The 23,444-nt window shown below is 41.9% G+C and overlaps 1 protein-coding gene across 1 annotated transcript in view; it reads right to left on the reverse strand.

Annotated features, from left to right (window-relative positions):
* Positions 1–3,423: 3,423 nt before the first annotated feature.
* Positions 3,424–23,444, reverse strand: part of XIAP (X-linked inhibitor of apoptosis) — a 61,106-nt gene continuing 41,085 nt past the window's right edge. Inside the window, exons 4-7 of the mRNA XM_073361290.1 lie at positions 16,307–16,385; positions 13,922–13,955; positions 11,912–12,115; positions 3,424–9,765 (exon numbers count right to left, since the gene is read on the reverse strand). Of these exons, the coding sequence (XP_073217391.1) occupies positions 9,572–9,765; positions 11,912–12,115; positions 13,922–13,955; positions 16,307–16,385 (511 nt within the window). The 3' untranslated portion in view covers positions 3,424–9,571. The remainder of the gene's footprint in view (positions 9,766–11,911; positions 12,116–13,921; positions 13,956–16,306; positions 16,386–23,444) is intronic.

The raw sequence follows: 23,444 nt of genomic DNA on the forward strand, positions 1-23,444 counted from the left end.
TGTCTGTGTGCAGACCGAATGGCTACATGAAAGAACGAGTCTTTCATGTCCTGGGTGGGCTACCAGTCTCCCAGAAACAGGGAAGGGATAACAGTGCTCAGGGAGACCATGCGGAGCTTCAACTTCACCATGAACTTGTTGAGTCCTCGCAGGTCTAGAATGGGTCTGAGACCCCTGACTATGCTTTGGAGATTAGCAAATAGCAGGAGTAGAATTCCTTGCCCCTTAGCTCCTGAGGAACCTCCTCCACTGCTCCTATCTCAACGATGGTGGAGAATTCGGCCCTAAAGTCCACAGGATCAGCTCTTTGAACTTCAGCATGGAAGTCCATGAATTGAAGTTATACCTACTGAGGATAGCTTGCTGGTTAGCTATCCTCGGCTGGAGGCCTCCAGTGGCATAGACCTTCCTACAGAAGAGGTCCATCCTTTTTGCCTCCTGAGACTTGGGGGCTGGCCCTTGCTGACCCTGACACTCTTTCTCGTTAACTGCAGACACAACCAGAGAGCATGGCTGCGGGTGTGAGAATCAGTATTCATATCCCTTACAAGGGACAAAGTATTTGCGCTCCACACCTCTGGCAGCCAGCAGAATCAAGGCCAGGGTCTGCCACAGGGTCTTTATGTTATTTTGAACAGTCTTGATCAAAGGCAGAGCTACCCATGATGGGCCTTCAGGAGGAAGAATGTCCACCATGGGGTCCTCAGCCTCGATCACCTCCCCTGCTTGCAACCCCATGTTGCAAGCAATCCGCCCAAGGAGATCCTGATGTGCCCTATGGTCATCCTGTGTCTGAGTCGCCTAAGCCACGACCTGAGCCTGAGGGGGCAGTTGGGACAGAGTGGCCTCGGATCCCCGAGGCGTGGGCCTATCCCTGGGAGAGTGGTGCAGCCTGTGTTCTGAGGCTACCAATCTTGACCCCCTTGAAAAGGTGCCCTGGGCCTGATGGTAAGCCCGGGGGTTCTAAAAGGGCCACTGTGCCAGGGGCTGCCACTATGGTTGCCAAGTCAGCGGCACTTTCCTTTGTCACCTCTCGGACCTCGAGTAGTACAAGACAGCATCAGACTCCGAGGAAGCGGAGCCTTTTTGCGATGGCCACAGTGGCGGCGAAGGCCCATGCACCGACGATCATTGCTGCGATGGGGGGGGGGGACCGGTGCCAGGACAACCTCGCTGGGGACCAGTACCTGGGATCTGGCGACGGAGACCAGTAACGAGTGTCTGGTGCTGACGATCGAGGGCGAAGGCCTGGTGCCGGTCCTCTGTCGTCGCTGCGGGTCAGTGCTGGTCCTCTGTTGATGCCAGAGATCGGTGCCGGTCCAGCCTCACTGCTGGGGAGAGGGAGCGTCGCCGGTGCCAGAGGTGCTTTCATGGGGCTTGGTGCCGGGGAGCGATGCCGCAGCAAAGGTGACTGAGAGTGGTGCCAGGTATGGTGCCAAGCCGGGGACTGTGAGCGCTGCATCATAGTGGGCTTGCTTCTAGACGTACCAGTCTTATAGACACTGGAGGCTTGTCCCTGAGAACTGGGGGCTGTGCCACTATATCTCGATCAGGTCTCTGGTGGCTTCAAAAGTGTCCAGAGTAGAGGGTGGCTCTAACACCTCCACCTGGCACTGCCCTGCTAGAGAGTCGCTACATGCCAGACTCAACAGTCCCCTCTGAGGCACCGAAGTCAACGGCACCGACTTGTGCTCACTTGGTGCTCGGTCCTTTCTGGGGTGCACCCATGCATCCCCTGACGCTCCCGCAGCTTTTGGGGCCGGTGAGCGCCCCCTTTCACCCTTCTTGTGTCACTTGTGAAGCGACGGGGAAATTGAGTGGTGCCGGGCCGCTATTCCTGGCTGCAGTGCCAGGGAGCATCTCTTGTGCTAGAGTCCTTCCTTGGCACTGTGCCACATACGGATTCCGGAGCACTACGTACAGACACATTCTGTGCCGGATCCTGACAAGCCGCAGCCGACTCTGGGCGGAGAGCAATTCCATTTAAAGTTGTTTTAGGCAGAAATCACATTCTTTCTTGGTTCTTGGCCAAAAAGCCCTGCAGATTTTGCACCTCTCCATTTGGTGCGCCTCCCCCAGACACTTTAAGCAAGAGTCATGGGGTATCACTGATGGGCATAGGCTTATTGCAAGCACTGCAGGGCTTAAAGCCTTGGGCTCGTGGCATGCCCCAGAGCCCAAGGGGTGGGGGGGTTAGGGATTGGGGAAGATCCCGCTCCCAACCTAGTATCTAAACTGTCTATACAACTATGTACTAAATTAACTATAACACTAACTTGAAACTTGAATGACTAACAGGAGAACGTGAAGGGAGCACTTGCTGAGCAAGTGAGCGCTGTTCCGACAGTAAGAAGAAGCTGAAGGGGGCGCAGGTCAGCAGGGTCATATATTGAGTGCCATGAAGGCGCCACTCCAGGGAGCTCCACAGCTGACCCGACAGGAGCTGCTAAGAGAAAGCTTTCTGAGGACCGTGCACAAATGCACACCTGATTAGAACTGACGTGAAAAAGCACCTGAAGAAGAATCATACTTTGCGAACAGGGCCTATTAGTTAGCAATTCAAAATTGAAGTCTAGTGAAAGAAAATAGCTTCCCTGCCTAAGCAGTCAAGGCATTTAGCACCCTTACTAGTGGATGTTGTCTTGGGATGCTCTAGCCTAGATCTCAGTGGTTGCTTGTACCACCAGGAAGTTGGGTGCTGGGTGTGTAAACGGAAAATCCACTTCCTTGGCTGGTACATAACGCCTCCAAGTCCTTTTTAGAGCGGTGGTGCAGAAAGCAGGAGTATGCCAAACTAACCTGGCTGGTTACATAATGGCCTCATTGACAGGAAGGGCCACCCAAACAGGAACAGAACGCTGCAGAATGTCCAGGAGCCCATGCTGAGTATCCTGTCCCTCCTTGGGTTGGATGTGGAGCTCTGGTCTTGGCTCCTGAGATACTGCTTGTGGTCATCAGGTGGGGATGGCAAAGACAGGGCAACCACCTCATCTGGTGAGAATAAATCCATCAGAATCATCAGATCTGGCTCAATTCCTTCTCCCTTGCAATCTGATGGAGACAGCAAGGGTGGGTAGGATGAATGCATGGTCCAGAGAGTCTAGCACAGGGATAATCCCACTATGAAGGTTCAAATGGTGGAGGGGGACTCCATGGCATTGGGTACCATTTGTCCCTTGATTAGTCATATCACCTGGGCTAGCCTCCCTGTGTTGAGGAGATGCTCCGTCTGGAGCCTCTAACTTGGCAGAGGAGAAGGTAGGGTCCAGTTCAACTGTTGGAGCTGTTGGTACTGGCGGACAAATACTATATCTGGGTGGACTGGGGCATATTCCTGTCTCCTCAAGTTTTCTCTCTGGAGTTGTGATGTCTCTGAGTAGGGTCAGACCTGAAAGAGAGGAGATTGTGTATACTAGAATTTTAAATATTTAGAAATATTCATAATATTTTACAAGAAAACACTGGAAATACACGTTCAGGTTAGGTGTACCTTATCCACAATTACTTTAGAAATACCTGTGAAAAGTTTCATTGCTATAATAGCAGTGAACAGTTCTGCCCTAACTCAATGGAAGCTACCATTCCCAGGAATTAGGATGAGAGCAAGACTCATTCTGCAGAAATAAGTGGGAGAAAGCACCAGACTTTGAATATTAAATATTTCAAATAGATTGTTAAATGTAAACAGCTGTGTAAATGAATGTATTGCAGTTGGGGGCCAGAAAGCATCTGTGGTCCTCCCACCAATGCCCTTCCCCAAATATCTGTGCTCCTTCAGACTTACTTGCATCCTTCATTCCTGTTATTTCCCTAAATGCTTAGCACTGGTCTCCAAAGAATTTTGCTGCGTATTTCAATGACACTCTGAAAATCACAGTAATTTTAAAAAATAATCTCCCTAATTCAATCAGTCACAATTTGATGGCTGTTAATTACATTCTCACATTTAGTTTAAATGCAGCACTGATTACAATTTTTAAAATTGCACCTATAGAGCCAGCTCTCTTGCAATCTTACTAACAAATTTAGGTTTTTAACCCTTTATTGTCCCTCACAATTACATTTTGAAACATTGACTGTTGCAAAAATTAATGATTCTTCAAAATAAAAACATCTCAAATAGCTTAGAGACCCACTGTGCCTTTCAATAGTTAACCTTAGCATGAGTTTAAAATGAGATTCTTCTGCATTTAATGTATCTGAATAATATTTCAATAATTCACTTGCTTTACATTTCAGGATTTTAAAAAGATTGTAAGGCAGTAAATATTAAAAGCCACTGTCATTCCAACCTGCTCTCAAACATAGTTCACATACTGTGTAATCCAAATATGTCCCCTTGCTTGGATTTGGATAAACTAACAGAAAACTTAACAATTTTGATAACATTCAGCTCAAACCATCTCCCCAGACTTGGCTGGTCTTAAGGTTCTTCCTTCTGTACTATTCATAGATTTGATCCCCTATCTAGAGAGCCCTTTCTGCATGCTTTACGTTTTATGCCAAACAACCTGCTTCAGTAGAACACATTTTACAAAAAAACTAATGCGGTCTTGGGATGCATCAGGAGAGGTATTTCCGTAAGGGATAAGGAGGTTTTAGTACTGTTATACAAGGCACTGGTGAGACCTCACCTGGAATACTGTGTGCAGTTCATGGTTTTGGTAATTAAATATTCATGGTAAATAGGCCTAATGGCCTGTGATGGGATGTTAGATGGGGTGGGATCTGAGTTACCCAGGAAAGAATTTTCTGTAGTATCTGGCTGGTGAATCTTGCCCATATGCTCAGGGGTTAGCTGATCGCCATATTTGGGGTTGGGAAGGAATTTTCCTCCAGGGCAGACTGGAAGAAGCCCTGGAGGTTTTTCGCATTCCTCTGTAGCATGGGGCACGGGTCACTTGCTGGAGGATTCTCTGCTCCTTGAAGTCTTTAAACCACAATTTGAGGACTTCAATAGCTCAGACATAGGTGAGAGGTTTTTCGCAGGAGTGGGTGGGTGAAATTCTGTGGCCTGCATTGTGCAGGAGGTCAGACTAGATGATCATAATGGTCCCTTCTGACCTTAGTATCTATGAATCTGTGGATCTTAAATGAGTGAGCTGTTTTAAACAAAAGCTAACAGCCTATTTGCAAACACTTATTTTTCTTCATTGCAACTTAAACATAATGGGAAAAAATTTTCAAAGGCACAAATGGGAGTTTAGTGTTGAACCCCCAGTGACTTTCAACAGGAGTTGGGTACCTAGCTGCCCATTGCACCTCTGATCATCTCCCATGATAGAGAAATGTCTATAAACATTTAAATTACTAAACAAACTTTCTGCAAAAATAGGCAATAAAAATGGTAAATTGAAACCTAAATAATCATGTGAAAAAACAAAAACAAAAAAACCCCCCAACCATAAAAGCCAGTTTTCCAGAAGCAGTTTAGTGATTAAACTGGACCCTGAATTCCTTAAAAGTTGTCATCTACTTCAGTGGGCCAAACTCTACTCTCCTCACTCAGAAAAAGTCTCATGAGCGTCAACAGGACTAGTACAAGTAAGGTAAGTAGGATCTAACTGTATATGGACAATGAATACTGTGGTTCTTATTTTCAGTGTTGTTGTAGCCATGCTGCTCCCACAATATTAGGGAGACAAGATAGGTGAGGTAATCTTTTATTCGACCAACGTCTGTTGGTGAAAGAGACAAGCTTTTGAGCTACACAGAATTCTTCTTCAGGTCGATTATATTCTTCTTAGTCATTATATTTATATTTACCATGTTTATTAAAATTAATTAGCAACATCCTGTTATATTACATATACAAAGCGAAGAAATTACAAATAATGCCATCTTATGATTGCTCTTTACATGTAAAATCAAAGACTAACAATAAACAATTTAAATTCGCTTAATCTATTTAAAATTAATTATAAAGTCAGACTAGAATCACAAAACAGTTCTGTGAATATTTTACACAGAACTAATTAAAAAAAATAATCTCATGAAATATAGTCCAATGGACTGAAATTTAACAAAGTTTTAACAAAATAAAAAATCATATTCAGTATTAAGCATCATTAATCAACGTTCCACATCAAATACATCATTCTGTTCAAAAGATTGAAATATATCAACATGTGCGAATACAGTCCATTCATTTTCACAAATTTGGAGATTACTGTTCAAGAGAGGCATCACCACCTAAGTCTTACTTAAATCCAAAATTCAGATTTTTACAAGATGAAAAAAGGGGAGGACAACAAGACTTAATATCAACTGAAATGTTACGAACTCAAACAGATATCTTGAGAGCCAGAAAGGGAAACTGACTAGAAGCAAAAATGAAATTTTATAAAATGATTTACTGTCAAATTGAGCAAAATACATAAAATAAAACTGTATAAATAGACACATGTAAGTTTAAACTTTTTGTTAAGAAAGCTGAAGGATCAGAAAAAGATAATTTTATGCTGGTGTTATCCCATTATATGCCCATGATAAAATCTTAACCCTAACCACAAAATATATATATTTTCTGTTTAATTTTTAAGATGAGACAACACAGTTAGTGTTCTGAAAACAAAGTATATGAAGTCTATTAGTGTCTGTTGATGTATACAGTGAATCTTTAAAAAGAAAGAAAAAAAGAGGAACATATTTAAATATAGAAACTAAGACTGACAATCATGAAGTAAACAGGGAACATGCAATCTTGGACAGATTTTCCACATTAAAACAGGAACACCCAGCATTGACATTGATTTGATAAACTAAGACTTCTGTCTGAATTATGTCACGACCTAAATTGCAAAAATAAGGGCATTATGCCATTTCAATTATACGTTGTGCCTTTGTGAAACCAAAAGCAGAATATTAATTTATATATGTAAATAAATAGGGCAATTTCTAAATTTACAAGTAGTACATACAAGCACTATACTGGGCCTAATTCTGCAAACACTTATGCACGTGCATAATTTTACTCACATGAGGAGTCCCACTGAAGCAAAGCTTTGGAAGGGAAGGACTCAGCAATGAGGTCAATGGAAATACTCACATGAGTAAAGTTTTGTATGTGCATAAGTGTTTGCTGCATCATACCCATTGTCTTAAATTATATATGCTATATCTTGCCCCCTTTTACCAGTCTATATCCAAAAATTGGATTGTTAGAAGAATACATTTTTAAATAAGAATTATTAAAATATATTTTACTTTGAAAGCAGAGACAACAGATCATCTGATTACATCCTGGGAATATATCAAATCTTGAATATATACAAATGGGATGATAAAAATGGGTTTGGAAATGAATGTTTTGATTATCTAGAAATTCCAAATAATGTCATACCTGAACTATAATTCTGTAACTGGAATTTGTTAGCCACAGGATCCTAAAACATGCCAAATTCTCATCCAAGTACAACAGAAATTAACAAATTTTAAGTACAAATGGCTTTAATGTCCTGAGGCACTTAGGGCCAGCAGGTTTCATTCTCCAGCTATCTGAACAGTTCTCCTACTGTTGGCAGTTCAACCAAAGCTCTCAGGACTTGGGGAAAAACTCCAGATTAAATACAACAGTTTTTCAAACAAATGATTTTGTAAAACCCTGAAAAGCAAGTTTATATAGTAACTCCAATCAGAAAGAAAAGAGTAATACTTTGAAAAATTCTCTCTCTCCAAAAAAACCTTTGCAAAGGTTCTTCAAACTGGAAGCAGATGCTGAAGTCTTACCTTCCAAAACTTAAGTAGCAGCATACTACATTAGAGCATTTTAAATTACCACACACAGCGGAGGGGGGAAGCCCTGCATAAGATATTGTGTTCTCTTAGGAGATCTGTTAAGATCATTAATTGTAATTGCTCTTTATTTTTCACATTTGTAATTGTAATAAATCCCTCCCCAAAATGTGATCATGCAAGATGCTGAGAATCCTCAATTTATTCGGATAATAAATGTGAGTTGTTCGATGAGAACTCTCAGCACCTTACAAGATCAGACTCTGTGGCCAGGTCTATAGTTCTACTGGAAAACCTGGTAGAGAGAGAGCTCAAACAATGCCAGGAGAGTTATTACAGTATAATGTCATCACAATACTGTTTTAGACAATGTCATTTGATACTATGTATAAGCAATGTTATTGAAAATCTTTCTTATATACAAGTTGACCATGATTCTTCAAAGGACAATGTAAATGGTTTACAGTTTACATTCATTTTCAAGGAACTTCCTATGAGTTAATCTAGCAAAAAAAGTTCTGGACGACAACTCTTTATACAGTGTTTATATTGGTTTTGGCTTTTTGAAATAGGACCAAGCTTACTCCCTGTTTGGGAGGGGGTTATAGAAAGGACAGGCTACAACTGTGAGCCTGCAAGGTGGGCGGGGGGTGGGGATACTTGTGTGATAGTTTAAGAATCCTTTTAGTTTTGGGGCTAGAAAAGATCAGCCTTAAGGCAGTCTGAGATAGAGAAATAAATGGACTTAGTGTAAGTTAAACATTGATGCTGGAATGTAACTCTATGATATGTAAATGACAAGAATATAATTAGTTGAAATGAAAGGTAGAAGTGAAATTAGTCAATTTTTAAAATACATACTGTACTGGACTCAGGAAGACTAATGTATGCTTGGAAGGGGAAACTGTTTAAAAGAGAAGAGAAACATATGGATGATTTTTTTAATTTTTCTGTCATGTGAATAATTTTTAAATAATTTGTACGTTTTAGTGGTTTAGAAAAGGTCAGAGGATTTTAAAAGATGCCATTTTCCCTATAAGTAATGTGTGTAACTGATTAATGTTTTACTGAGTTAGAAAGGGGCTTAACCCTGTTTAAGAGATTAGACAGTCACTAAAATAATCAACATAAAAACAAAACTACATAAACTTTTAGCTATTTATTTCTCTCACTAAAATGTCACCATTCCTGAACCCACAAACATCTGCCTTCTTCAACAGATGCTAAACCTTACTATTCTAGTTTTGAATAATATTAATCTTGCTAAAATTTTATTCAACAAAAACATGGCTGGATTTTTTTTTGTTTGTTTTATAGCTTATTACCCATATCCTTTCTGAAAACTTGGCAGAGTCAGAGGTAAAGAGTGAGATCAGATGACAAATTCCAACCTATAATGTTATTAGCAGCACAGCTTGTAGTCAGATCACTCAGTTTGCCCATGCTATTGTATACGAGTGAATAATATACTTAATTTATGCACTTTACAATAAATGAGAAAGGTGTGCATATTCAGACATATATAAAATATGAGAATGTCGTAGGGAAGAATTTCTTGTGTGTCACTTCAATTAAAGTGAAGGGACAAACTGGAGAGGAATAGAGGTTGCAGTTGAATGTGAGAGCTATAAGCGCAAATTTAGCAGCTTCTGACTGTCAGTTCATGAGCTTTTAGGGCACTGACTAAAGCTTTGTTTTTATTATCCCAAAACTTTAGACTCTCCATAAATATATTTGTGTGCTACAGTGCTGAACATCCCAACTGTTTGTTATTGCATTACAGTGATTTTAAACAATGTAACAGCAAACATTTGCACAAACAGCACTGTACATATGACTAATACATAAATATTTTCTGTCTTTTTGTAATAACCATACAACACACAGGGCATTTATCAACTGCTTCAGCACATTCTTTACAAGCAACCAGATGGCCACAGGGAATAAAAACTACTGAGATGTCTTTATCCATACAAATTTTACACATCTTTTCCTCCTGTAAACGTCTTAACTTCTCTTCAGTACTCAGATCTGAGGAAAAGGGAAACACACGGAACAAGTTAACATACTTAATAAAAGTAGCTAATCTCTTAAACTACCTTCCCCATACAAACTAAGTTTTCTTGGTATGACAGGAATAAATCATCCCCTAAACAAGAAAAAAACATGTTAGAGACTACAAACCCTACAATCTGTACTCTCCTCCTCATCATTCCACATGGTGGGAGAGAGATTATGCTCCCCACAGTGGAGAAAGATGGGAGTTTAACCCTCTCTATATACAGATCTAGAACTATCTGCAGAAGCTTTTCACATGGGCTTCCCATTGGCAGCTGCCTGCAAACACTTGTCAGGAAAGAGAAAGACACTCATTACGTAGAGGGGGCCCATCAGCATTGCCGACCGGATAAATTGCCATGAACTGTAGGTCATCATATCATAACACAAAAGAGCCAGATTCCTAGCCATATTGTGTTCATTTTATAACCCCTTTGTCTCAGTGAACTGGCACAAACTCAGTGGATCAGAGCAGAGGAAAGTCTCTGCATAGGGGGAATCCTCCATGACACAGGACTGGCATTTTGGTTTCTACACCACTCTGCTTCTGCCTGATAATTAGAGTCTATGGTTGGGATGCTGCTATTACTTGACTGATTCCCAGCTTGGGCCATGGGCACCAGTCCTCAGTCAGAGCAGCCATCAGGCCTCCTTAAAGTCACTGTTGCTCTCCTTACTCCCAGACACCAAGCTAGCCTAAAATGTCTAAGTCTTTAAATGTAGGTGCATATATGTATGTATTCATACCTTACAATATGTGCCTAGAGTTGTAGAAAAAATATTATATTCTGTTGTGTTATTTGAGAAATATTAGTAAGACTACATTGTAATGCTATGCATAGGGAGCAGAATGGGGAATAGGGAACTCCAGTTCACAAAAGGAAAGAATACAGAGTGCTGAAAAAAGCTAACATATCACATTGACACCTCCCCTGCTCCCCCGAAAATTTAAATAGGAAAAAAGGTGTCATGTGTTGTGTAAAATATTTCCTAAGTAGAATTTTTTATTCAACTAAAGATAGGCAGAGAAAATTGTTTTTATTTGGTTTTGTTATAGGCACCAAAGAGTAACTGTTTTAAGAGTTAATTTAAAAAGTTGTACTGCCAAAAGGATTAACTATACATGCTATTTTAGTTCTGTATTATAAAACTGTGTGCTACTTGGAAAAAAAAAACTGCTTTTGTCTGGAATGCTGTCCCCATGCTTGGGAGAAGCTCCCCATAATGTCCGCAAAACTAATGCATTATCCTTAATGCAAAATGCTCCTTAAAACTCTTTTGTTGTGATGCCTACAAAAAAACCTGACAGCATCTAGGCCACTCGTGCACTAATATAACAGTGTATCATTCTGACCACTATTGTCTCATTGTTTCCTCCATCTGTTCTTATACTCAGATTGTAAGGTCTTTGGAACGGACCATATTTTTGTTCTGTGTTTGTACAGCACCTGGCACAGTGGGGTCTTGGGCCATGACCAAGGTTTGTAGGCTACAATACTTGTAAAAATATTTTATTAATTAACCTTTCAGAGTTTTATAACAGAAAGATTAGAGGAAAGTAGAGGTTCTCTTTATTTTTTTGCCATTTATTTATCCTGGACATTTGACAGCACTTTGTGTATAGTCTATTTCGTAGTTCTCCTGTACAGTCGTTTCCCATCTACTGTGAGAAATACTCACCCCAGCAGGAGAGGGAGGGGATGAAGACTTGACATATTTAAAAAAAAACAAGTGATAATAAAAGCACAAATATTGGCAAAGGAATTTGGGAGTAGGGATAGAATCTGAAACTACTTTTAATACATTTTTGAAAGTGGCTAGATTTCAGGTAGACAGCATCTCTAATACTATACATTATTGTAGCATCAGTGGTAGGCGGCTCTTTTCTAACATAAAGCAGAATATTCTTAAATGCTGCTGGTTAAATAAAATGTAATTTTTTTTTTTGTTTGAAGTAGTTGTGTATATGATTACCCTATTGAATTCTCGAAAAATGACACATATTACATGCATTAATTTTGTGTTACGCAAAGATGGCAACGGAAATATACCAATAAGATATTTAATACAATCTGTTATAATCTTTTGCATCTATATCTTGTAATTTTAAAAAATTCACCTTTCGGTAGTGATCTCTCACTGGTCACTTCTTCTTGTACGTTTTCTTTTTGAGCATTTATTATATCTGAAACTAGAACTTCAACAGATGTGTAGTTTTCTCCATATGTCTGCAGTTTCTTCTCCATAATGTTCTTAATCTCAGACAAACTGAAACCCATACGCATGGCATCCTGTACCAACTGGTTTTGCAGGAGATCATCATCTTTAACAAACATTGAGGGAAAAATCAGTTTAACCCAGAGCAAATTAGAAATAGTCAGCAGTGTTCACTGAAATTTTTTAAAGAACTTTATAACACTTAACCAAAAGTTAGACAATTAAATTTCTGACTGCTGATTTTGCACTGTGAAATATAAATCAAACATCAAACAACTAGGACACCCCCCAGATTTGCTATATTCCCAACCCTTCCACTGCCCACCCTACTTATATTACAAAGACTCCTAGATTTTATCCATTCAGATCACTCTGTCAACGGAAATGTTCACTATATCTTTTTACACAGAATGTTTCCTCACGTAGCAGTAATCATAGATCTTACCACACCTGGATCCAAATTATCTTTATAATTTAGCTTAAATCCTTAAGTACAGGTAAAGGTTTGTTTAATATACTTTCTTTCAATTTATAAAAAATATAACCCACCGATACCCAGACTATAAGCAACTTGCCAATTTATTAAGGTTACAAAACCAAAATGCAGTACAATCAATAGTACTGTAATGTGTGCCTCCCTGTCTTATCAGATACACATATAACAGTAGGAAATTATTTTTCTACCATTATGCCTCCCCTTTCCTTCACAGTGGAATTCTTTGATTAGGTTTATTCGCAAGGTATTCGCTATTTCCACTCATTTTGACTACATTTAAGGGTTACTCAGTTCCTTTTTCCTTGGCAAAACTGCTTGCAGTGAAACTAGAGCTCTCTCATATGTGAATATACTTAGAGACACTTATCCCCCAGAAAGAAAAGGAGTACTTGTGGCACCTTAGAGACCACAAGTACTCCTTTTCTTTTTGCGAATACAGACTAACACGGCTGCTACTCTGAAACCTGTCATTATGCCCCAGAATATTTTATAAATCTAAGTTGTTGTGGAATCACTGCATATCAATGGTAGATATCTTTTCCTACCAACTAAATATTTTTAAGTAGCTGTAAGATAATCCTGCTGCTATACTCATCACTATTTTCTCACTTTTTTGTTTTATGTTTATAAGAAAGAGTGCTAGAACCTCTCATACAGATATGAGAGACAATTAGGCTCTTATTTAAGCCTTCCCAAGTATTTTTGTGACAGCATTTTCATTCAAGGAGAGACCCAAACACTTTTGGCATTCCCTGATATTCTTCCTATACTCTTAACATCTCAAAAAGAAAAGGAGTACTTGTGGCACCTTAGAGACTAACCAATTTATTTGACCATAAGCTTTTGAGAGCTACAGCTCACTTCATCGGATGCTGTAGCTCACGAAAGCTTATGCTCAAATAAATTGGTTAGTCTCTAAGGTGCCACAAGTACTCCTTAACAACTTAGTAATTGTAAAGTGTACTTACTGGCCATAAAGATATAGAGGTGTAACTATACATTAAATTTACTTCTACTGTGGTCTACACCTTTTAACACACACACACAAACACCCCCCCGTATTTGGCCACTCGCAAAACACTAGGTTTTTTCCCCCTATCAAGGTTAGAATTTATTCATTGATTTTTTTACCTTCAGGTTAATGAAGTGATAAATTTACACTCTGGCTCCCAAATTACATTATCTGTTCAGCAGTTCATCCATATGTTGTGCTTATTATTTAAGTGTTTGGAAGGAAGGACGTAAAAGAAGAGCGTAATTTAATGAGTTAGCTTCCCTTTTCCTATATAAAGCATAGTAGGGTCACCTTCAAAATTAGCCATTTCTTTCATTCTCCCCACAAACATAAGCCACAACAACAGAACCTGGTGAGGAAGGCAAACTAAGGACACATAAATGTAACTGTTTTACTGATACCTATAAGTAGTGATGTCTTCTCAGAAGCTTCTATCTAAAACAGAAATATAAACTTAGATTAAGTCCCCTGCAACCAAAGAAAAATTTCTAAACAGCGGTAAGGAAAGGGTAAGAAAAAGGCTTTTGCTATTCATCATGCTGAGTGTGACACCATGACTCAGCTGCGATTCAACAGGAATCCAGTCTTTTATTAGTCATCTCCTTCAACAGGATTGGAAACACTTAAATAATACCACCTAGTTCTTATACAGCACTTTTCATCAACCACTCTCAGAGCACTTTATAAAGGAGGTCACTGTCATAATCCCCACTTTACACATGAAGAAACTGAGGCACAGAAAGCAGAAGTAATTTGCCTAAGCAGCCAGTGGTGGTAGAACCAAACCATTCTGTCATAAACAAACAATGTGGACAAATCTCAAACCATCCTGTAATAAGCCATATGTATACGATCACTTCAACATTCATAAACGATCTTGAAAAAGGGGTCAACAGTGAGTTGGCAAAATTTGCAGAGAATATAAAATTACTCAAGATAGCTAAATCCAAAGCAGACTGTGAGGCATCACGAAGGGATCTCACAAAACTAGGCAACAAAATGGCAGTGTTGATAAATGTGAAGTAATGCATACTGGAAAATATAATCCCAACTATACATACAGAACGATGGGGTCTAAATTAGCTGTAACCACTCAAGAAAAAGACTGTGGAGTCATTGTGGACAGTTCTCTAAAAACATTGGCTCAATGTGCAGCGGCAGTCAAAAAAGCTAACAATGTTAGGAACCATTAGAAAAGAGATAGCTAATAAGACAGTAAATATCATAATGCCACTACATAAATCCATGGTACACCCACACTTCTGAATATTGTGTGCAGTTTGTGTCACCCCATCTCAAAAAAGATATATTAGAATTGGAAAAGGTACAGAGAAGGGCAAAAAAAAAACCAACAACAAAAAGATTAAGCATAAGGAACAGCTTCCATATGAGGCAAGATTAAGAAGAGAGGGACTATTCAGCTTGAAAAAGAGACAACCAAGGTGGGATATTATAGAGGTCCTTCACACCACTCACGATTTGATAGAAGCGAATAAGGAAGTGTTATTTACTCCTTCACATAACACAAGAACAAGGGGTCATGCAATGAAATTAATAGGTTGCAGGTTTAATACAAAGAAAAGGAAGTACTTCTTCATGCAACAGTCATCCCTGTAGAATCCATTGCCAGGTGATGTTGTGAAAGCCAAAAGTATAACTGAGTTCAAAAAAAAGATTAGAAAGTTCATGGAGAACGGGTCCATCAATGGCTATTCACCAAGATGGTGAGGAATGTAACACCATGCTTTGGGTGTTTGTGGCAGGGTGCTGCTGCAAACACACCTAATCAGCCCCTGCCACAATCAAGGGGGATAGATTGGGGCTGGATGAAAAGTTTTATGTCTGCTTTGCGATTGGCAACACCTGCTAGACTGATAGGCAGGAGCTACAAAGGCTGGGAAGGAGCCAAAAGGAGGGAGGCAGCCAGAGAGAGAGGTCAGTCAGACAGGGAGGTGGTTACTGACCCAGCCTGTGGTAGGTGAGAAATCTTTAAGAATTGTATATAGTTGGACACTGGTGGTGGGAAAATGCTTATAGACTAAAGGACACGGGTGTTGCATAGAGCTGAAGTCTCCCTGGACATCCCTGCGTCCTGTGCCGCTTCCCGCAGCTCCCATTTGCCGGGAATGGCGAACTGCGGCCACTGGGAGCTGCGGGCAGCCATGCCTGTGGATGGTCAATGTAAACACTGTCTCACGGTCCACCAGCGGATTACCCTGACAGGCCGCAGGTTGCCCACCACTGATCTAAAGCTTGTACCGCTTCCAGCACAGGAGTGTTGCAGGATTTGAGGGGGTGGATTACCATACACCCAGGTCACGGGCTTTTTGTAGCCGGGGAAGGTTCCCAGAGGAGGGTCTGACGTGGCTCCGGGAGCAGCATCTGCAGGGGAAAAAGAAGTCCTGTCCCTTCCCAACCTGGGCTGGGCCCAGCAGCGAGAGCTCAGCACATGGTAGGAAGCCCCGGCTGGGGCAGCCCCAGCCCTGCCCCTTTCCTACAATAGCCAGATTTCACGGGGGAGATCAGATTTCAGAGTCTGTGATGCATGTTTTACAGCCATGAATTTGGAAGTGCCCTAATCATATTGCTACACTGTAATTGAATCCCTTCCGCTTCCTGTTGATGATCAAAGCAGTGTTATAACTATATACTATCACTAGATATATTCTGTATTCACATGATAAATTGATTTCACAAAAAATGTGAAGTTATACAATGTTATCTGTAATTAAAAGTTATTTCTCTAGGGAAACTAAAACAGTAGATGGTGAAAAAAGACAACTTACCATGGAATCCCTCGGTAAAGGCGTTAACTGAACACTGTTTACAAATTCTTGGCCCTTCTCTTGTAGCAGGTATTTGCATCTATAGTCACAAAAGATTTTAAATTACAAAAAGCATTGTACACATGGGAAAATAAACAAAGCTGAACACACAATTTTCAGAAGAATTTGGGTAATTCTGCATTTCAAAGAATATTTCTGCTCTTGAAGTTCTTTCTCTGAAAATGTAACTGGAATCATAGATGTCATTTAAACATTTTAAATAACATTCTGATAGCGAAAGGAAGTGAGCTTCATCAACAATGTTTATTTGTCATGGACTCTCAGCAATTGGAATCACAAAACTTTACATTCACTGGCCATGGTAGCCACAATCACTGGTTTATAAAAGAAAAACAAACTTTGCAAACAAGGAAATACAATATAACTTTTAAATATCAACTCTTTTTTAATCTTTTTGTAAGCAATGAACCACAGTCATGGACAAATAGACATTTTCCTTACCTGTTCTATCCCTCTTTTCAATATCTTTTATGCCACTCCAAGCACTTGGGTATAGCTCCTTTCTGCCAACTGACGGAGACAGTACAATGGATAATTCTCGATAATGAGAATTCTTGATAGACACAGAAAATTCTTGATAATGGTTTGCTGGCTCTGAAGAGTTTAGCTGACTTTCCAAAAGCAGTTAATATATGAATTACATCCCATAACTGAGATCTTGAAAATCAAACGTAAGAATAATTTACTCACCTTGTGCAGTAACAATGGTTCTTCGAGATGTATCCCCCTCTGGGTGCTCCACCGTAGGTATGCTTACGTCCTGGTGCTGCTGATTGGACAACTTCAGTAGCAGTGTCTATTAGGCCAGCACATACACGGTTTCTCCTCGTGGCTTGCCATGAGGCTAGTCAGAGTGCACGGCTAACCCCCTTAGTTCCTTCTCTACCATAGAGACATTAACAAGAACTCCGAAGTAGGAGGAGAAGGGTGGGCTGTGGAGCACCCATAGGGACAGACCTCTCGAAGAACCATTGTTACTGCACAAGGTGAGTAACTTCCTCCTTCTTTATGTCCCTATGGGTACTTCACTGTAGGTGACTCCAGAACAGTATCCCTATTGGCGGGTTGGATTTTGGAGTTGGGTCAGTTACAGATGACAGTACTGTGGAGCCGAAGAGGGCATTGGAGGCAGTGTCCCCACTGATGGCATAACGTTCTACGAAGGTGTGGACAGCCAGCCATGTCATCACTCTACAGATCTCCAAGATAGGGACATTCTTAAAGAAGGTGACAGATGAGGAGATCAACCTCATGGAGAGCGTACAAATAGTATCTGGAGGGGTCATATTACGACCCCGATAACATTGTCTAATGCACTTTGAGACCCATTTATAGAGTCCCTGGACCAACATTACTGAGCCCCTGGATCGTCTCACAATGGCAAGGCAAAGCTTGGGAGACTTCCTGGAAGCCTTTGTCCTATCTAGGTAGGAGGCAAGGGCTCATCTGACATCTAGTATGAGTAATATAGCCTTCCTGTTGTCTCAGTGAAACTTGGGGTAAAAGGTTGGAAAGTGAATCAACTGGTTCACATGAAACAGGGGGGTTACCTCATGGATGAATTTTGGGTGAGGCCTGAGCATAACCTTGTCCCAAAAGAATACCATGTAGGGGAACGTGCCATCAGAGCCGCTATTTCCCCTATTCTCCTAGACGAGGTGATTGCTATCAGGAAGCTGTTTTCATTGAGAGGTATGTAAGTGAACAGGTAGCCATGGGTTCGAAGGGAGACCAAGTCAGTTCTTTCAGTACCAGGTTTAGGTTCCATATGAGGGTAGGAAGTCAGGGTTGTGGGAAGAGGTTTATTATCCCTTTTGAGGAATCTTTTAGTGGTCAGGTGTGATAGCACTGAGTATCCCTCTACTGGTTGGTGGAAGGCTGTTATAGCCGATAGGTGGACTCAGAGAGCTTTAAGATACTCATGATTTTTTTAGGGTTAGAATATAGTCTAAGATTTGTGGAAGAACGATGAATGTCAGGGAAATTTGTTGGGAAATACTCCAAATCCAGAACCTGGACAATTTTTGCAGGGATGTACGGCGTGTCCAGGACTTTCTACTGTGTAATAATACCTCCTGTACCTCCTTTGAGCAGAGCTTTCTAGGTGTTGGAACCATCAAGGAGCCATATCTTGAGGCAAAGAATCCCCATATTGGGATGTAGGGTGTGTCCTTCATTCTGTAAAAGGGGCCTGGGGTGGACTGGAGAGATCTCAGTGGGCATGTTGTGAGCTGTGACAGGTAAGAGTACCAAGTCTGTCTCGGTCAAGTGGGAGTAATCAGTAAGACATCTGCTCAGCCTCTTCATTTTGAGCAGGACTTTTGACAGCAGGGGAAAAGGTTCCTGTCCCTGGGGAGGAGGAGGAGAGCATTGCCCAGGGAGTGTTTTCCATGCTACTGCTCCAGAGCAGGGATAGGACATTTCCTGTTCAGGTAAGTGGTGAACAGGTCCATGGTCGGTGTCCCCATGCCACCTGAATAGATCGTGAAATACTACTAGGTTTATCTCCCACTCGTGGTCATGTGGGAATTTGCAACTGAGAGACTGTACACTATCGAGTTTTATGTGCCTGGGAAGTAGCGTGCCGACAGTGTGATGCCATGGGAGATACATCAGTTCCGTCATCTCATTGCTTCCACACAGAAGGAGGGCAACCTAGCTCCCCCTTGTATGTACTACGTACAAGCTATGTTGTCTGTTAGGACTTTCGTGTGTGATCAGCTGGAGGAAATGGGTACAGGCATTCCTGACCACCCTTAGCTCAAGGAGGTTGATGTGAAAGGATATTTCTGTGAGTGATCACTTGCATTGTGTCATGAGGTCATTTAGATGCACGCCCCACCCTATGAGCAATGTGTCAGTGGTGAGAGGCAATGATGCGTGGGTTTGCGAGAAGGGGATCCCTTTGCAAACATTGTCTGGTTCTTTCCACCAAGGAGTTTTTGATCCTGGTGGGCAGTGACAGGGATTTGTTGAGTCTGTCCCTGTTTGGTCTGTAAACTGAGCTGAACTACATCTGGAGGCATCGCACATGAAGCCTGATATGAGGTATTACCGCTGTGCCTGCTGCCATATGCCCCAAAAGTTGGAGGCAGTGTTTGACTGATATTTGCGGGCTCCTTTGAACTGTCTCTATGAGCATGGCCAGGGAGAGGAATCTGTGTTTAGGTAGGAGAGCGCTGGCCTGTAATGAGTTGAGAATGGCACCTATGAATTCCAGATGTTGCACTGGAACTAGGGTTGATTTTTGGGCATTTTTCCATGGGCCCCGGTCTGTGAACAAGTGCATTGTAGCTTTGGTGACTTGGCGGGCCTCTTGGAGAGACGGCTCTGAGGAGGCAATCGTCCAGATAAGGGTAAATCATGATCCCCTAGGAGCGAAAGTGTGCAGCCACTACTGAGAGAACCCTGGAAAAGACTCTCAGGGCCGACGATAGCCCAATGTAGAGTACCCTGTATCCGTAGTGGTCTTAACCCAGAGTGAATCTGAGGAACATAGTCTGAGAGTCGGTAGGATTGAGATATGGAAACAGGCGTCCTAAAGGTCGACGGCCAAAAAACAGTCTCCCTGTTCCAATGCTGGAATGATCGTTGCTAGAGTGACCATCTTGAATTTTTGAGCCTTGACAAACGTGTTGAGAGCTGAGGTCTAGTATGGGTCTCCAACCCCCCTTCCTCTTGGGTATTAGAAAATAGCAAGAGTAGAACCTTTGCCTCGTAGATGTTGAGGTACTGGTTCTATGGCTCCTAATTAGAAGAGACTATCTACCTCATCATAGTAAACTCTCATGAGAAGGGTCCCTGAAGAGAGATGGAGAAGGGAAGTAAAATTAATAGAGTACCCATTACAATATTATATACAATGGTAGCCAAATGGATGTATAACGCTGGTCAGCTGTAGCAGTTGGTGGGAGTGGTCTGATGCCTCAACCAACACTTCAAAAGTGGTGCTTGGATATAGACAGCAAAGACTGCAAGCCAGATGGGTTATGCCTCAAAATTTATTTTTCTTTCTCTGTAGCTTGCAGTAACGCTGAGCCAAATATAGGTATGTGAGTGGTTTGTGCTAGCGCGGTGGACTGAATTTTCTCTTTTGTCCTGGCATGTAGACACCCAGCGAATGGAGAATGGCCCTAGAATCCTTCAGGGTGTGAAGAGAGGCATCAGTCTTCTCTGTGAAGAACTCACTGTTTTCAAAGGGAAGGTCTTCAACAGTTGATTGTATCTCCTTCAGGAAGCCTGATAGATAGAGCCATGACGCATGTTGCATCACCTCGGCCACGGATATGGACCTTGCCACTGTGTCGAGGGCAGATTGTAGTGTTGTCTTGTCCACTAACTTTCCCTCTTTCCATCTCCTTAAAATGGTCATGGTGTGACTCAGGAAGCTGCTCAATAAAATTGCTCAGTTCCAAATAGGTTAAGTAGTCTTATTTCACCGTCAGAGCTTGGTAATTAGCAATTCAAAACCAAAGCATTAGCCGAGAAGTATGCTTTCCTCCCAAAAAAGTCTAAACACTTCCAGTCCTTATTGCTGAGAGCGGACCTCTTTTGGTGTTGATGGCCATAGGAATTAATAAGGTGGGAGAAGAGTAATTCAGTCTCTCAGATGGTGTTGGCAGTCTAGATTGTTGACCACCCTGCTGAATCTAATTGTGCATGGATTAACTCCAAGAGATAACCTGTGTACTTAATAGGTGGATACTGCTGATGAATGCACCATGTCCAGATCATTTTGAAGAAATTTCAGTATATCAACATTAAGCTCATGAGTCATCTGTCAAAACAGTGAGAAACTGTTCCCCCAAATCCTAGCATCCTAACTGGTTTTGGACTACCCGCAAGAACATATTGTAGTTGTGATGATCTTCACCAAAAAGACATTACTTCTACGGACCTGCATTTTCAAAGTTCGTAAAAATGAAATAAAAATCAAGTCCTGGGTTGACAGATCACCTGTTTTTAGAAGGTGGATCCGCTCTTCTGTTGATATCTGTCAGTTATGGGTACCAGTACAATATTGGTCAATTCTAGACACAAATGATGAACAATCTGGCTATTGTTTATAGCCTGTGATGAGGCTATAAACAATAGCCAGATTTACACATTGGTGTGTAAATAGTTAATGGAGCCCTAGGGAGGCAGCACAGAAAGCAGCCGACAGGAGAGGGGCTGCAAGGAGCAGCCAATAGGGCCTGGCATGCCCATATAAGAAGAGTTGCAGGGAAGAGCAGGTTCAGTTGCTTCCTGGAGCTCAAGGAGGGACAACTGGCTGCCTTGCATGCAGAAGAAAGCCAGCACCCTGGACAGAACAGTGCTGCTAGCAGGGACCAGGGAGCTAGGGAAGAGCTCCTGGCTGGGAGTTGCAGACTGAGACCCTGAGGCACGAACAAAGAAGGTACTGGGGCCGCTGGGAACTGGCCCAGGGAAATAGACTGAGAGGTTGGAGGGGACGCAGTGTGGGGCTGTTATCTACAGCGTCCCTGGACCAGAACCCGGGTCCCCCCCTCCCCCACTGAGGAAGTGGCTGGACCATTGGACTGTGGTACTGTCCCCCCGGAAAGGGGGAGCACAGAGTGTGGTACAGCCAGAGGGCTGTGTCCTAAAGAGGATGTCATGGTCCTTGGAACAACACGGATCCAGGACCATAAGTGACGGTGGGCAAGACACCACCAGGAGTCAAGCGTACCGACCTGTGGAGCTGATCCGCAAGACAACCAGCGGAAGGTGCTAGCATGGTAGGTCACACCCCTTCACAAGCACCTTACCTATCATGAGCCAGAAAGGAAAAATGTATTTGAACAGTGGTCTGGGAGCCAGGGGTGCAAAACAAAGAAAGCAGGAAGGAAAGCATAAGATTAACATATGGAGATAGATCCAATGAATAAATGAATTCAACTTGAGCTAACTCCTCAAAGACTCCATTGGGAAACAATCCTCTAAGGAATTAATTTACTTTTCTAAAACCAGGACTGGGTTGGTGTAAGAAAAAGAAATTGTTGAAAAGTCAAACTAAATTTTCTTCTATAACTGCAGGAACTGCCACTGATGATACTGTATGGGCTTATTCACTGAAGAAGCAGAGTGTTCTTCCTCCAATTAAGTCCAGGAGACTGGGGGCAAGCATGTTATAATTGCTTGAAGGAGGCAGTAGCATTCAGCTCCGTATGTGCTCTGAGACGCGGAAGGATTTATTCTTGTTGAAGGATCCTCTCTTGACAAACTATGGCCATTCTCCCCAGCAATATGATCTGAGCTGTATAAATCTATTCCTAGGAACAGAGACAGAAACTGTAGCCTAGATAGTTTATGGTGAGGATACCTGAAGTTCTTTCTATTTGCAGGAACTGTTGAATTCCCTGGTGCTCTAGTCTGATGAGGTGTCCCCCTTTGAAAGAAAATGCTGAGAGGATCTGATGTTTGGTAGACTAACCATTACTTCAAACCTTAGTGACTTTCTGGTTGCTGTTGAGGCTGCCGTAGATCTAGAAGTCTTAAGTGGCATCACACATAAGTGGCAGGACCGAAACTAAACAAGGTAACATCTGGATCCCTCTTATCTTTTTGTTTTTTTAAAAATCACCCAGTCCTTTAATTCCCCATGAGAAGGCTCAGGAGGAACTCACTGAAGGAGTCTGCTTGGAGTGTGAAATTCTGGTGGCATGAGCATATTTCCTAAACTGTGTGAGTGACACAGCCATGCTATATTACTGCAAGGTTTGGAGTGTTGGTACCTGGGACTGAGGCTCTGTCTACATTAGCACTTTTGTTGGTCAGGAGTGTGAAAAAAAACACACCTGACCAACAAATTTCACCGACAAAAGCACCAGTGTGGACAGCGCTATGTCGGCAGGAGACACTTTCCCGCTGACACAGCTACCGCGGCTCATTGACGGTGGTTTAATTATGTTGGCGGCATAGAATAGTTACATATGAGACCTTACAGCAGCGCAGCTGCAGCGGTACAGCTCTGCCGCTGTAAGGTCCGTAGCATAGACATAGCCTGAGAGACCACAAGCTCTTAGTGTTTCATATGCTGCAGCAGAAGCTAAAAATCCTCCTAGAGCTGCTCTGTTCC

This window comes from Lepidochelys kempii, chromosome 9, assembly GCF_965140265.1.
Source record: "Lepidochelys kempii isolate rLepKem1 chromosome 9, rLepKem1.hap2, whole genome shotgun sequence".
Lineage (NCBI taxonomy): Eukaryota > Metazoa > Chordata > Testudines > Cheloniidae > Lepidochelys > Lepidochelys kempii.